Source organism: Papio anubis, chromosome 4, assembly GCF_008728515.1.
Source record: "Papio anubis isolate 15944 chromosome 4, Panubis1.0, whole genome shotgun sequence".
NCBI classification, from domain to species: domain Eukaryota; kingdom Metazoa; phylum Chordata; class Mammalia; order Primates; family Cercopithecidae; genus Papio; species Papio anubis.
Window position 1 is genome coordinate 96,801,612 of NC_044979.1, and position 15,051 is coordinate 96,816,662.

At 35.3% G+C, this 15,051-nt stretch overlaps 1 protein-coding gene across 5 annotated transcripts in view; it reads right to left on the reverse strand.

Moving 5' to 3' along the window:
• The window catches only part of SKAP2 (src kinase associated phosphoprotein 2), a 209,691-nt gene that overhangs the window by 59,287 nt on the left and 135,353 nt on the right, over positions 1-15,051 (reverse strand). For 4 of the 5 annotated variants that reach the window (XM_021935945.2, XM_021935941.2, XM_021935942.2 and 1 more), the window contains 3 exons: positions 13,820-13,897; positions 12,743-12,826; positions 838-962 (listed from right to left, as the gene is read on the reverse strand). In XM_021935945.2, coding sequence (XP_021791637.1) covers positions 838-915 — 78 coding nt within the window. In that variant the 5' untranslated portion in view covers positions 916-962; positions 12,743-12,826; positions 13,820-13,897. Of the gene's footprint in view, positions 1-837; positions 963-6,355; positions 7,026-12,742; positions 12,827-13,819; positions 13,898-15,051 lie in introns of those variants that run through there. The other variant, XM_021935946.2, reaches the window with a different exon arrangement.

A 15,051-nucleotide genomic window follows, 5' to 3' on the forward strand; every position in this document is an offset into this window, starting at 1 on the left:
CACCACAGTAGAAATGAAAGGTATGTTGTATTCTTACCATTTATTTAAGACTATTAGTAATTCTTTTCATGTCTAGTGGAACTTTTCTTGCAAGGATGCTTCTTATAATGTACAGTTAATTTTGACAAATTTATGCAATTGAAGCAGAGGATGATGAATTTGAAACTCTGATCAGCAGCTGGCAGCTGTGCAGGAAAAAAAGCTGCTTCTCTTCATCAATGTCAAAGACAGAACTGATGAACAAAATTTGCCCTTGACAATTAGAAGACACCCATGAATTTCTTTAGACTGCTGGATACAGTTTTCTTAAAAATGTTCTTGTCAGATTCCAGCACACTACCTGACAACTTAATTAACTGGCTTTCAACTGCAATCTCAGATATTTAAAACTTATTAAACATACATTCCATATTGAAGCCTAGCTGATAGCTCTTGAATTGCAGAGCTGATGTGTACCTTTACCTTCATTTTCTCCCACACTCCTAAGCAATACAATATGTATTATCACTCTGATATTTGTCTTTTGATAATTTTACTCTTTCTGCTATGTAACTCTTTTGGAAGATCACCTAGTTCTATCAGATATAAATGCAACATGGAAAGTAATCGATAAGTTATATATTCTCTTTATCTTTTTCAAGAAGATAGCGTTTGAACTAATCCGAAATTTAAAAAAAATTCCCCTTATATGAATGTTCAATGCATAATGTATTTAAACACCACTATTTTTATTATTGTTAACATGTCAAGGAGAGTATTAATCAAATGTCAACGTCTCTATAAATGAAATCAAAACATTTTATCAACTTAATTTCAAGGCAACATAAAAAGTACAACCTGATATATACGTTTATCAGGAGCAGAGATTTCAAAACAGCAATCTTTCTTTCCATCCTTTCTTAGAGTGTTATTCATTCTGACACTGTAGCCATCTAATGCAAATTCACCTTTCTGTTGTTTGTCTGTTGAAGATAAAACCAGTTAGAATTTCATTTATTAATATTAATGCTCAATTATCTTTTATTTAAAAGTTCTTCGTCAATTCTTGGAAATAATTTTTTTTTTGGTTATATTGTTTTAGTAATACAATGCTTAGGTAATGTTTTTAGAAATTATTTTTAATTCTGAAACATGTAAGTATTAGGGATGATTTGATTTAAGAAGGAGGTCTGCAGATCATGGTCTTATTCAGAAGGAAGTATGGAAACATGACACTCTAGGGTAGGGAAAATTCAGGAACTAGAACTTAGAACTTGCTAGACAAACCCACCACAAACCTGTGGCTCTTTCAGATTTAGTTGGCTGGTGGGAAGATCTGACCAGCTGAAAATTTGTTGAGCTTTATTTACTGTTATCTCCTTTCACCTACCCCTCCCCAGCAACACCACCAAAAAGAAGCTTCTAAAACAAAAGTTTTCTTTAAAAAAGGTCTCCTAACTTAGTACAAATTTATCCCTAACTTTACAAAGCAAACTGAAACTAAACTAAACTACCAGTTACAAAAAAGATGTGAAGGGAAAAAAAACTGTGGATAGAGAAGAGTGGTAAAGCAAGTACAGAAGCATTAGTTACCAAAAAAAGAGGGAAAGTTTCTTACAGTTGAACTAGTAAAGCACATTTGAATCTCACATGATAAAGAGGCAAAAGATGATTAGAGCTTTGGTCAGATATTATTTTAAAGACAAATAAAGTGGGAATATAACAAAAGACTTAACATTCTGAAACTGAAAATAAAATCAGTCAACCTTTCTACTTCACCCAGTTATACCATTTTGATAGAAAAACTGCACAGCTATAGGTTTATTTCCTAGATTAACAAACAATATTAAAACCATGAGTAGGGACAAACTCTTTTACTGAGCTCAGGGTAAATACAGAAATGCTTTCATGTTGTGGGGTGTGCTTTTTCAGTTCAGTGTACCAATAAAAGATATAGCACCTTTTCTTAAATACACAAGCTAAATACCTAAAGTAACTAACAGACATTTTTAAAAGGTCATAGAGATTATATCTTGTTCAAAATATCAAATGAGAAAAAAAATCTCAGTTCGTGGGAAACTCTAATCACATTTAGTCATAATTTACATCTCTCTGAACATCTAAAGAAACAATCAAAGTTTATTTCATGAAAAAAATCTACAATAAACTATGTTTTTCACAAAAACTACACAGTACTTTAAAGATTAGAGCAGCATTTCCCAAAGATACTACTAGGTTTCTGTGATCAAATCAATTTGAGGAACGTTTTACTGAATTAAACAGAGTTAAGTGGTTTTGTTAGTTTAGGCCTTCTTGGGGCCCATAGTACATTTACATACTAATTAAACTTCTAAAAGAAAAAATTTAGCATTTCCAAAAATTATTTGTCTGTGGAATTGTTTTTTCACAGAATATTTTATGGTACTCCCAGGATATATTTTGTAAGACACCTAACTAGGAAACTATTGGGAAAAAAGTATTAAAATGATAAATGGTTAAGCATGGTTGGTTTCTTGTAAAATTCTCAAAAAAAGACTAAATCATTCACTCACTCATTTGACAAATTGATACTGAGCACTTGAAACAAGCCAGGCAGCATTATAGGTTTGCTGAGATAAAAGCTAGAACACCTTATCAGATCCTTCGCACCACCTTCCCAATGATCTACTAAATTGCAAAAGGAACTTAATGTTCATGACAAAAAGTGGAAGTAATGTCAGGCAAAATATCAAAGCCATACTGGACAATTTTGAGAGATTTCCTTAAACTCTCCAGAAGAAAGAGAATTTTCAGGGACCAGATTTAGAGGAAAGCTGTTCCCTTGTTGCACAAGGGTTCGATTGCTCCACTCACTAGGTCCATCTGGCCTAAAACCTATGCCTTCTACCTCCAATTTCGGTCTAAAATTCTCATCAATGTAACTTGAATGGAGGTGGAAATGCATGAGGAGTGGGAGTCTACACGTGGAGATGTAAAATCAGCACTACAAAGATTTAGTTTGGAAGAGCTGAGGGGAACAGATCTTTCTGGGCCGGATTATCTAATAATCTAGAAATAAGAAATCAGGCAGCAAAATTAGGCAACCCCAACTTAGACTAGCAGATTCATTTTAGCCAAACTCCCTAGAAATATGCTATGGGGCTATGTATCAGAACTTCTGTTACAGTCCAAGAGGAGGACAGTATCAGCCTCTACTGAGATGAACCAGAGAGAAGCCACAAAGCCAATTTATAGGTAAGCATCTCAGATTTTATAGACATGTACTTGTTCAAGGATAAGTAAAAGAGGAACAGCAAATACAGATGCCATAAAAATATTATGTAAAACAGAAACATAACGTAGCACTTGAGAAGTAGAAAGCACAAGCAAAGTAGGCGAAATGGAAGTAAACTTTAGCCAACTGCTTTGCATATTTTATAAAAGTAAACACACAGATTCTGAAAGAGATGAAAGATGAAACAATGTAATATAAAATAAAAAGAGAAAAGGCTGAGACAAGTAGGAATTAAAATGAAACTGGCAAAATTAGGAACAAATAGGCTGTATAAGGAAGTGGAAAATGCAGCAGCAAAACAAATGATGTATTAGAAGTAATAAAAAGTAGAACTAACATTGTGGAAAACCAGATCAGATATACCTTGAAAAGCTCACTCAGCAGATAGAAAATAAGACTAAAGGGAGGTGGAAGGGGCAAAAGGGAGTATGATAAATATGGAGGGCTGAAAAAAATACAACATAAGAAAAATGGGTTTTCTGGAAGAAGAGTAATAAATAAATGCCAATAACCAAAGACATAATATAACAAAAGAAAACTTCATTCAATCAAAGAAAGACCTAACTTTGCAGAACAAAAGGATGCTGTTGTTTAACCAAGCAAAAATAATAAAAAGAAACTAATATCTAGACCTATCCAACTGATTGATTGTATTTGAGGATAAACACTTATATAAACATCCAAGTCAGGCAGGGGTATGGGCCCAGAAAGGTTGAAGAGAACAGAGGAAACTCACAACTCTTTCTAATAGCTTTTGCAGAACCATAACCATGAAGTAGCCATATCTCCAATTAGCCAATACAGGACAGGAAGTTCAAGACATGAAATGGGCAGACATGGCTATAAGACAACACTGTTCTTCTCCTTTCACATTAGTTTCTCTTCTGGTGAGAGAAACTTCATCATTATATGGTAAGTCATAAGAATTTACATATAGATTAGTTCCACAATGCTTTTTGGGATAGTTTCAAGGGTACCTGTTGACAAAATTATCAAAAATAGTAAAATGCCAATCAAATAGGAAATAAAGCTAAAAAGTCCATTTACCCAGCACTGGGTAATATTCTAATATTCTAAAACATTAGAAAGACTAATATTTTATCTAGGTGAACTTCACAAATAGCAAAAGCTTATTCCTTTAAGTGCCAAAACTTTTTAAAATGTTAATCATTGTGATGCAAAGCTTTCGAAAATATATCCTTCCCTAAATTTACAAACAAGTCTTTTAAACATAACATTGTTTTCTTAACATAGTATCATTTTGAATGTTAGTTTTTGTAACACATTGATACCCTCAGAATTTCTGAGGTGTTTGTTCCTCTATTACATTTGTCTCAGCTTCTGTTTCACACTTTAACCTAACCTCTATCATGCTTTGAATGTAATGTCTACAGAACTGAAGGCTGCCAGGAAAAACTAGACAATGAAATCTATTGTAACAGTAATTCAATTTTACACTAATCCTAATTCAGTAGGTTCAAGGTAAAAAGCAGTTGTCTCTGATCTCCTACAAAACAAAATGCATAAGGCTAGTAAGAGCAATTTCCTTCTACTTTTTCACTGGCTTTTAGGTTTACAGCTGTGTTCTGGGGTTTTTATAAGCTGTCAAAAAGACAACTCACATATACTGAGCTTCTATACATCAAGAACTTAATAGAACATATCTCATATATACCTGGTAATAATTCTATACAATAGAAGAGACATATTATATTCCCAGCACTGATGGGAAAACAAACTTCAACCAATTTGCTCACAGTCACACAAAGAGTAAAGAATAAAAGCCAGGACCCTAAGAAAGTCTGATTCTAAAGCCTTGTTTTTTCAGCCATTTCACACTGTTTTCCAAAAAGGTGTTTCTCAAAGTATATTTTAAGAATCACCTATGTTAGAATCATCTTGGATGCCTGTTAACACAGAACTGGCTACTATTCTGTACTTGCTATATAGGAATCTCTGTGGGTGAGTCTAGGAAATCAAATTTTTAGCAAGCAACCCAGGTGATTTTGATACACACTACAACCACTGTCCTCAATACAACGTGAAATTTACAAAGTCACAGTAGAGAAAATAAATGTTATTTTGCATTTCGTCCTACAACGTAGGTCAAACTTTCTCAGTTTTCTTTATGGGTTTCTCTACCTCTGCCTATCTCTTAAAAAGCTATGATGAGTTGTTCTAAGTCTTGCTGTCTTCTTACATTACACTCTCCCTGGGCAATCTCATCTAATTCCAAGAATTAAATTCCTATCAATACACTTGTGACTCATGATTCTTTACTTTTAGTTCATTTTGAAAACTGTATATCCAAATCTTCGTCTGCTCACTATATATGTTTCATCTCTCAAATGTCCTATAGGTTCACTGAATAGAAAGTGTCCACAAGGGAGATCATCTTAACCCCACTCCCAACACTTGTTTTGGCAACAACTGTAATATTTCTTGTTGTAGTCCCCATCTCAATAAATGCCACCTCCATTAATTTAAGCTCCCAAACCAGAAAACTGTGCACCATTTTTTATTTTGCCCTTTCCTTCACCAACTGCCCCCGACGTTACCCTGTACACTCCACTGCCACCTACCAAAATCTAAACAGACCTTCCATTTTTCTGGCAAATATACTTGCTTTTTCTCTTCTTCATTGGCTCTCAGAAAAACATGCTTAAAACACCAACCACTCTCATACCATTTTAAATATAGCATAAATATTGCAACTGAATAATTCCAAATCTTTTAGCATCCCTACAAGTTATGGACATTTATTATTTGGGGCTCCCCAGCATCCATGCATCTTTCCTATTTTAATTCCAAGACTGCCAGGGATAGGGCTTAGTTTTCCACCACAGAAACTGGAGGGAGGTGGATTTTCCCTGTTCCAACTTAATCAAAGTGGATACTCCAGACTAGAACCTAAATCTCAAGTAAGTAACAAAAGGATCAAGACAGGGTTCAGAATCCATTCTGGTGGCAATGGCATTCATTGATTGATGGCAGTGCACAGTGGCAGCATCACATGTCCTGGCTTGGCAAGGCCCGAGGCCAGTAGTGTGTCCCAGTAAGATTTTTCATGGATTATGCCCAAGATCCAGCCCCCTTACCTACCTTAGTTCTTGCTTGCTTGCTGAGCCTGTGTGTAGCATTCTCAGCAGTTCTGAGAGTTGATATTTTCCTAATAATTTCCCTTTCTGCATTTAAAAAATTGGTTTCCGATGGTCATACCAAGAACACTAACTTGGTACAAATGGCTAGCAATCAAAAATATGAAATGTGTTCAGCAATATCTACTAGTTATATTTAAGAAGGCCTTTTCCCCTCAGTGTATAACTTATGTTATTTCCACAAGTGTTAATACTCAGTAGGGAAAAGAAAAATATGCCCATCAATACTTGACCTTGGCACTAAATTTTATCAAACTGATTAGCAAGATGTTCCAGCTCCTCAGTTAAAGATATATGAACATTTTCCTTTGGTTTATACAGCTTGCAGATGCCGATGCTAAATCAGCCACTTGAAATTTATCTCTGGGGTTTTGTGTAGAAGTTAGACTAGATATCAAACCAACAACATTCATGGTCATCAGATCCTTAGTAAAACTTAGTTGGTACCTGACTATTTCGGCATGTTGATGAAATCCTACTAAACATCAGATGTACATTTTAACTGCTGTATACTGTTAGAGGGTCTCTTAGCCATAAAGGCAGAAAGTAAAGGTATAGCTTTAATTTAGTGTTTGTAATCCCAGCTACTCAGGAGGCTGAGGCAGAAGAATCGCTTGAACACAGGAGGCGGAGGTTGCAGTGTGCCGAGATCATGCCACTGCACTCCAGCTTGGGCAACAGAGCAAGACCCCATCTCAAAAAAAAAAAAAAAAAGTTTACTGTGATAAGTTTTAAAGCTAATACTTTCATATCAAAGATCCAAAAGTCTATAAAATTGCAATAATTTCTGATAAAAGTAGAATTAATGGTTCCTATTTCTTAAGGAATAAAGATATCCTTCTTCACATACCAGATGGAGATAGAATTTAAATTTTTAAAATATCAGAATTCACTTACACATTTTACATATATCATCTTGATATAATTATAAAATTACATAATTATAATTATAAAATGACGGAATTTGTTTCTGTCAAGTGAATCACAAGAAAAAAGGTAAGCTTTTACAGCTTTCTATTAAGTTGCTATTACAAAACAACAGAACTTCTAATTATATAAATATAAGCACTGTCACTTTAACATATTCAAAACAATATTAAAAGAGAAATATGATGCTTTTTCAACATCAAAATATATTTTATAATTTTCAAACTTCAAAGAGAACATATATGTCCTCTTTTTTTCCTATCATTGGTGAAGTTGTGGAGAAGTGGAGAGCAGAGAGGTAAATTTCAATGAAAACTTTTATTTCTCTGCCAAGTTCTGAAAGTTTTGTTAAATTCTCCATATGAAGCCCAATTTTCTACTGACTTTTATTATATATTGAAAAGATATTACAATGAAAAAATTAAAACCACATAATGTAACAAATAACCTTGGAATGACTTTGTAGATCAGGGCGACTTGTAGCTCCCATTTACTAGATGGTGCTAATGTATTCTTTAATCAGGTTTCAGCAAAAGTCCTGAAAGGAGGTACTAAGAACTGACAATCCCCTCCTTAAAAATGGGGAGAGACTAGGTTCATATCATAATGTTGATTCAAGATCATACAGAAGAAAAACAGAAAAAGGGGAAAAAACCCACAATAGTTTAGAACAGGTTCCTAAATGGGCCATCACTTATGTGCACCTTGGAGGGGTTGGTAATAATCATCAAGTTGTAGAAAAAGCATAGCTTTGGAGGCAGAGAGATCTGCATTAAATCCTCGTTCTGCCTCTTAACAGCCCTGTGTTGACCTCTCTTGTTTAGACTACTTCAAAGTCCTACGAAATGGTCCTGTTGACCCAGACTCTATCCGTCCCAAACCATTCCCCATAATCCTATTACAATTACTTACTAAAAACCAAATCTGGTCATACAATGCTCTGCTTAAAGGTCATATTCAAAATAAAATCTTTAGCAAGGCCCTTATTCTCAGAAGGTTCTTATCAACCTGGTCTAATCCACTTCTTTAGCCTTACGTGCTCCCTCCCCTCACTCACTCCAAGCTCCAGCCTTCATTCCATCTTTGATCCCATCCACAGTCTTTCACAACTCAGAATCTCTGCTATTCCCTTACCTGGCAAGCCCATTTTACCCTTCTTCCCTGTCTTAGTCTGTTTATGCTGCTATAACACCCAAAACTGGGAAATTTATAAACAACAGAAATTAATTTCTCAGTTATGGGAGCTGGGAAGTCCAAGATCAAGGTACCAGCAGGGTCAGTGCCTAGTGAGGGCTGCTCTCTGCTTCAGGATGCCACCTGATTGTTGCATCCCCCAGAAGAGTTGAATGCTGTACCATCACATGGTGGAAAGGCAAAAGAGGGGTTCCACAGCTCTCTCCAGACTTTTTTTTTTTTAATAAAAAGATATATCCCATTCTTGAGGGTAAAGCCCTCATGCCTTAATCACCTCCCAAAAGCCCCAGCTCTTAATACAATCTCCTTGGGAGTTAATTTCCAACATATGAATTTTGGAGGTACACATACATTCACACCATAGTATTCAACCAACAAACTCCTACTCATTCTTTCAGGCCCAATGAAGTGTTCTCTCCACCAGGACATCTTCCCTAACTTCCCTAGGCAGTTAGCTTTCCCTCATTTGTGATCCAAAGATAGCTTATTTAAATTACTTACTGTACTGCATTGAAATGGTCAGTTTACCTGCCCAGCTCCCTCTTCCAACCAAACAACATCCTTCCCTCTCTCACTGATATCCACAAAACCCAAACTGTGAGCACCTCTAAGGATCTTTGGATCCTCAGTGCCTACTAGCTAACAAGTGTCTGAAAAAATATTTATCAAATTTAGAAAAAGAATGAGTAAGTGAATGAACAAGTGAATGACTTGAAGGACATCTGAACATCTAGAACCTAAGAATTTTGATGAATGAGACTCATGACAATCAAAGGAAAAGGAAGGAGATGAAAGGATGAGTAAGATTTCCTCAGGTGTTGAAATATGTACTATATGTATTTGTTGCTTAAGGGTCCCAAATGGCTATAAATAATAAATACAGACAACATTTATTGGTACAATGGTAAGTGCATTATTTACCCAACAGGTTGGAACTACTCTTTCTAAGCCACTACTATCTTCATAGGTCAATGTGTTTTTTGGCACACACAATATGGTAGAAAATGTGAACTATGTATCTGTCAAACAGTAACAAAGCACACTTTAACCTAGTAAGTGGTGTCAACTCCTTCGTGCCTTTATAATCCATTTATCTAAATCCTACTTAGTTGGAGGATTATAGTTCTCATATCTAGATAGGAGCTCTTCCTGTTAGGTAAACGGTTCACACATATAGTAAATAAGGCTATAAAAAACCATATCTAATTTCGCAAAAGAAAAAAGTATTTGATATAAAGGAAGGAAATCGGGATCATGCCAAACAAGCAATTAAAAACTGTCGAAAGATAGACCTTTTTTTGGAGTCCCTTAAAAGAGAGGAACTGGCTAAGAATTTCAAAGGAAACCGCCAACAGAAAAAAGAACTACTAGAAAAAAATCTAAAATTTCACTGGAAACAGGAGGCTGCAAAGTAAAAGGGAAAAATTTAAGGAAATATAAGCCACATCTTCAAACATCAACATGAAAAAGGAATGCTAAAATGGTAATTTCTTTAAAGTGGACGTGTCAGGCATTTAAACCAGAGCAACTCCATCTTGAATAGGAGGTGGGTAAAATAAGGCTTTGACCTATGGGGGCTGCATTCCCAGGAGGTTAGGCATTCTTAGTCACAGGATGAGATAGGAGGTTGGCACAAAGTACAGATCACAAAGACCTTGCTGATAAAAGGATGCAGTAAAGTAACTGGCCAAAACCCACCAAAACCAAGACGGCGATGAAAAGTGACCTTTGGTTTTCCTCACTGCTCATTATATACTAATTATAATGCCTCAGCATGTTAAAGACACTCCCACCCATGCCATGATAGTTGACAAATGCCACGGCAACATCAGGAAGTTACCCTATATGGTTTAAAAAGGGGAGAAACCCTCAGTTCTGAGAACTGCCCACCCCTTTTCAGGAAAACTCATGAATAATCCACTCCCTGTTTAGCATATAATCAAGAAGTAACAATAAGTGTAAGCAGCTGAGCAGCCTATGCTCTGCTTTGCCTATGGAGTAGCGATTCTTTTGTTTCTTTACTTTCTTAATAAACTTGCTTTCACTTCCCTCTATGGATTGGCCTCAAATTCTTTCTTGGTTGAGATCCAAGAATCCTTTCTTGGGGACTGGATCAAGACCCCTTTCCAGTAACAGAAATGACAGAAAGGGCTAAATGGATCACAAAGTAGTTGAAATGGAAATTACAAACAATGTTACTACCATTAGGTCTCATCAAATAAGAATAAAAATGAACTCAGGAATTCAAGGTTGCAGTGAGCTATGATGGCATCACTGCAGTCCAGCTTGGGTGATAGAGTGAGGCCCCCTCATCTCTAAAAAAGAAAAAAAAAAAAGGGAATGTAACTAATATCCAAATAATTCTAACTAAAATGTTTTCACTGAATATATTATATTAGTGTTTGAAGTAAATATTAACACGCTTTGGGTTTTGGGGAAACTCTTGCTAATCTTTGACCTAACCATTGTTATATGTCAGTCAGGACTAGAAATGGAGGAAACACTGACATTAGTATTCATTGATTCTTAAAGAAATCAGAAATGAGAAGCCTAATTGAATCAAAGTCACAAGGATCTGAAACCTCCTTCCCCTGATCTGGTGAAAAAGAGGATATTCTGTGGAAGGTAATATCTTGATCTAAATTCACAATATCATGCAAAACTGTATTTCTATGATCTACGATAATCGTAACTGAACTTGGACTCTAAATTTTCTGACCTACTTCACTACTGACCCTTAGCAGAAGAAAGATGCTTGTTTATAGCTGTTTACAGTTTACACTTCACTGATGCCATTACTACATTTGAACATACTGTAAATTAGTGATGAAATGCAAACTAGCTACTAAATTAATTAATTTGTTAATCTCATTAGCCAAAAGGTAAGAACAACTTCCAGCATTATGTAAGTATTTCAGACTTATCTGAAATACGACAATCTTACCTGTATGTTTTTACAACAGGGGAAAAAAACTCTAAAAACTATAAATAATGTCAAATAAAACATAAATTTCCAAACAACATTGATAACAATTCTATAGGAAAGCTTACATTCAGTGATACTTTTGCCTTTTTCTTCTTAAAGTGTCCTTTCTGGAAATGAACATTATCTATTTCCATATAAGCTTTACTTCATAATATTCAACTCCTAGCCTGTTTTCCCTAGAATAAAGTGAAACTCAGAAAGCTTACAATCTTTAAATTGCATTATTTGGTGGCTTTATTTGTTCAAATAACAAACTTAAAATTATGTTAACTGCAACTAAGAGACTGATTAATTAACAATGAAGTTACAAAATGTATCCTATTATTTCTAAATTAATGTAGTGACAATAGTGGTTAAGAACATGGACTCTAACCATATTCTCTAGGTTAAAATCCTAAATTTGAGCTGGGTGCTGCGGTGTGCACCTGTAATCCCAGCTACCTGGGAGACTGAGACAGGAAGATCACTTGAGTCCAGGAGTTTGAGGCTATAGGGTGTGATGACTGCACCTGTGAACAGCCACTGCTCTCCAGCCTAGGCACCAAGACAAGACCCTGTTTCTAAAAACAAAGGAAAAAAAAATTCCTAGATCTGCCATTTTCCAACTCTGTGACCTTGAACAAGTCACTTAACCTCTCTGTTCTGTTTTCCTAAAAGTAAAATTAATGGTGCTAATAATAGTGCTTACAGAGTTGTTGTGAGCTAAACAAGTTAACACAGCTAACGTACTTAGACAAAGTGCTTAGAATGGTACCCAGTATATAGTAAATTCTATATACATGTTTGCTGTTATTCCTTAAATCTGTAAAGGGAGCTCAGAAAGGTGCCATTCGTATTTAATTTTATCTAATTTTATTTTAAAATACTTAAGAAAAATAATCTATTTTCTGCCATTGAAACTCTCACGACCTTATGTTCTTAACTTTTCCAGAAATTCTACAACAGTAGACTGGATAATAAATATTTCCTAAGGTGAAAGGCCACACAGATTAAAGTTATTTTACTCTCTTTTCCAATTCAATACAACACAATTGTTTTAGTTCTGAGGGCATTCTGGTATTTGGAGCATTTGTCAAATAATGAATCGTAAATTAGATTATAATTGTTATAATTTCCAGTTATTATTTGTTTGTCTTCAATTTACTCTGTACCCAAAAGAGGGGGAAGGCATGGCCAAAAAATTCTTATGCTACAGTAGTTGATATAATTGAACACCAACATTACCTTTATCACTTCCATAATAATAGAATACTGTTTTACTGAGAGCACACCACCGTTTCTGCCATTCAAATCCCAGAAAGCTGTGATCTGCAATAAAGAGGGGAAAATGTAAGGCCATTTCCTTACTGTAAAAGAAAAAGTTAATTAATATGATTTCTAAGATTCCTCTGAGCTCTAACATTCTGTGACTAATTTGTATCTTCTTTTCCAAGAGACAAAAAACCAAACAACAACAAACCAACAAAGCCAAAGGGAATAAAGTAAAGCAGCTACGGGGCTGCCATACTTATGGGATCAACAGCATGGCTAACCAAGTTTTCTGACAGGGACAGTCAAAAAGGCATCTGACTATACAATCTTGAGATAATTGATCCATTTGGGTCTCCTTTTCTCATCTGTTGTAAAAAGAAGGGGGAGGAGCTAACCTAGATTATTTTTGTTACTCTTTCAGTTTTAAAATTCAGCTAAGAAAAGCAAAATGAAATATAAATAGAGGCCCAAAGGGACTACCAGAGAGATAAGCAGAATGGTAATGAAAAGACTGCTTTTCATTTCTCATATTGTAAAACCACCTCCATATTTCATTTCCATTAAATATTGGTGTTGAAAAAGTGAGACCATATGGTCAACTCCCAATTATCACAGCCAATGGAGAGGAACACTGAAATGAATAATAGACAATGGCAGACAAGATGCCAGGCTTGATCTGAACCATGGTGCATGCCAGGTTGGGCACAGGAGAACCTGCTGCTCAGCCCAGTGAGATAATGGTGAGAAATCCCACCTTTGAGAATATAGTCATGGCCTGCAGCTTTCCTTTGAGAGGCAGGAAACAGCTCCTGAATCACTTACAAATAACCAAGGTTGACAACTAAAAATCTGACCTAATGTTTCTTATTAAAAATTATTTAAAGCTAAGAGCTATATTTTGTGGTTTGGATAATGTCATTCAGATTTTCTTACAATCTTAAAACTCTTTAATCACCTAAAACAAATATTGCCTCCACATGTATACTACAAACATGTTCTATCTAAGGATGAAACCATTTTTTACATTTTTCATTAGAACCTTAAGTTTACCTTTTCTGCGTTTTTCAAGGTAGCCAGCCTTTAGAACAAAAGGAAGGTCTTGTGCTGCAATCGGAGGAAACTGGGCTCCTATGAGAAGTTGGGGAGAGAAAAAAAAAAAAAGCAGTGGGTAATCCATTTCAGGAAAAACAAGTGCCAGATCTCATTAGATTCAGTGTGCTTTTAAACAATTACTGAAATTGTTTAAATCTAAGTGTATTAGCCTTGTTTCATATCCATTCCATAGATTAATCCCCTCCATCCCTCCTAAAAGTCTCAAAAAGTAAAAAAAAAAAAAAAAAGTTCTGTACTCCTACATCTTAATATATCCTCCCAAAATACAAGACTGAGAAACTATTATAAATAAACGCAATAAATCTCTGAAACAGAGGTTAAGAATTCCTAACAAATCATAGCTTCTTTATATTTATATTGAATTAATTCTTTAAAAATTTCAATACATATTGACTCTTACCTGCATAATCCCTATTCCTACCAAGTAAAACATAAAATGCTTTTCCCCTAGAAGCAAATGCTGAAACTTGTTTCTCTGAGCCCACAGCAAATATTCTCTCTGTTTGTATTCAGAGAAATCTTATGGACATTCCACTGAGTGAGTATGCTTTAGGTTTTTATAGGGCATTTAAGAGTCTAAAACTAGATAGATCTGATAAAACTATTATAAACAAACACTGGATCCCTAAAAAAAGTTTCTAAATCAAGCTAAAGTTAAGTTGATTAGAAATTGTATATTCACAGTCATGGATTATAGGTTACTCAATTTTACAAGTGTTCAATATTTTTATAAACTTCATTAGAAACTTCATTAGAAACATAATAGTTATCTGCCCGGTGCAGTGGCTCATGGTTGTAATCCCAGCACTTTGGGAGGCTGAGGCGGGCAGATCACTTGAGGACAGGAGTTCAGGACCAGCCTGGCCAACATAGTGAAACCCTGTCTCTACTAAAACTACAAAAAAAATTAGCCAGGCATGGTGGTGGGTGCCTGTAATCTCAGCTACTTGGGAGCTGAGGCAGGAGAATCACTTGAACCCAGGAGGTGGAGGTTGCAGTGAGCCAAGATCATGCCACTGCAATCTAGCCTGGGCAAAAAAAAAAAAAAAAAAAAAAAAAGGAAGAAAAAAGAAAAGAAAATAGTTATCCTCAGCATTTTACTAGAACTCTAGCAAGTGAAAACAACCAATCAAAAGAAAGTTTGTATGGAATACATCCAGTGGAAGTGG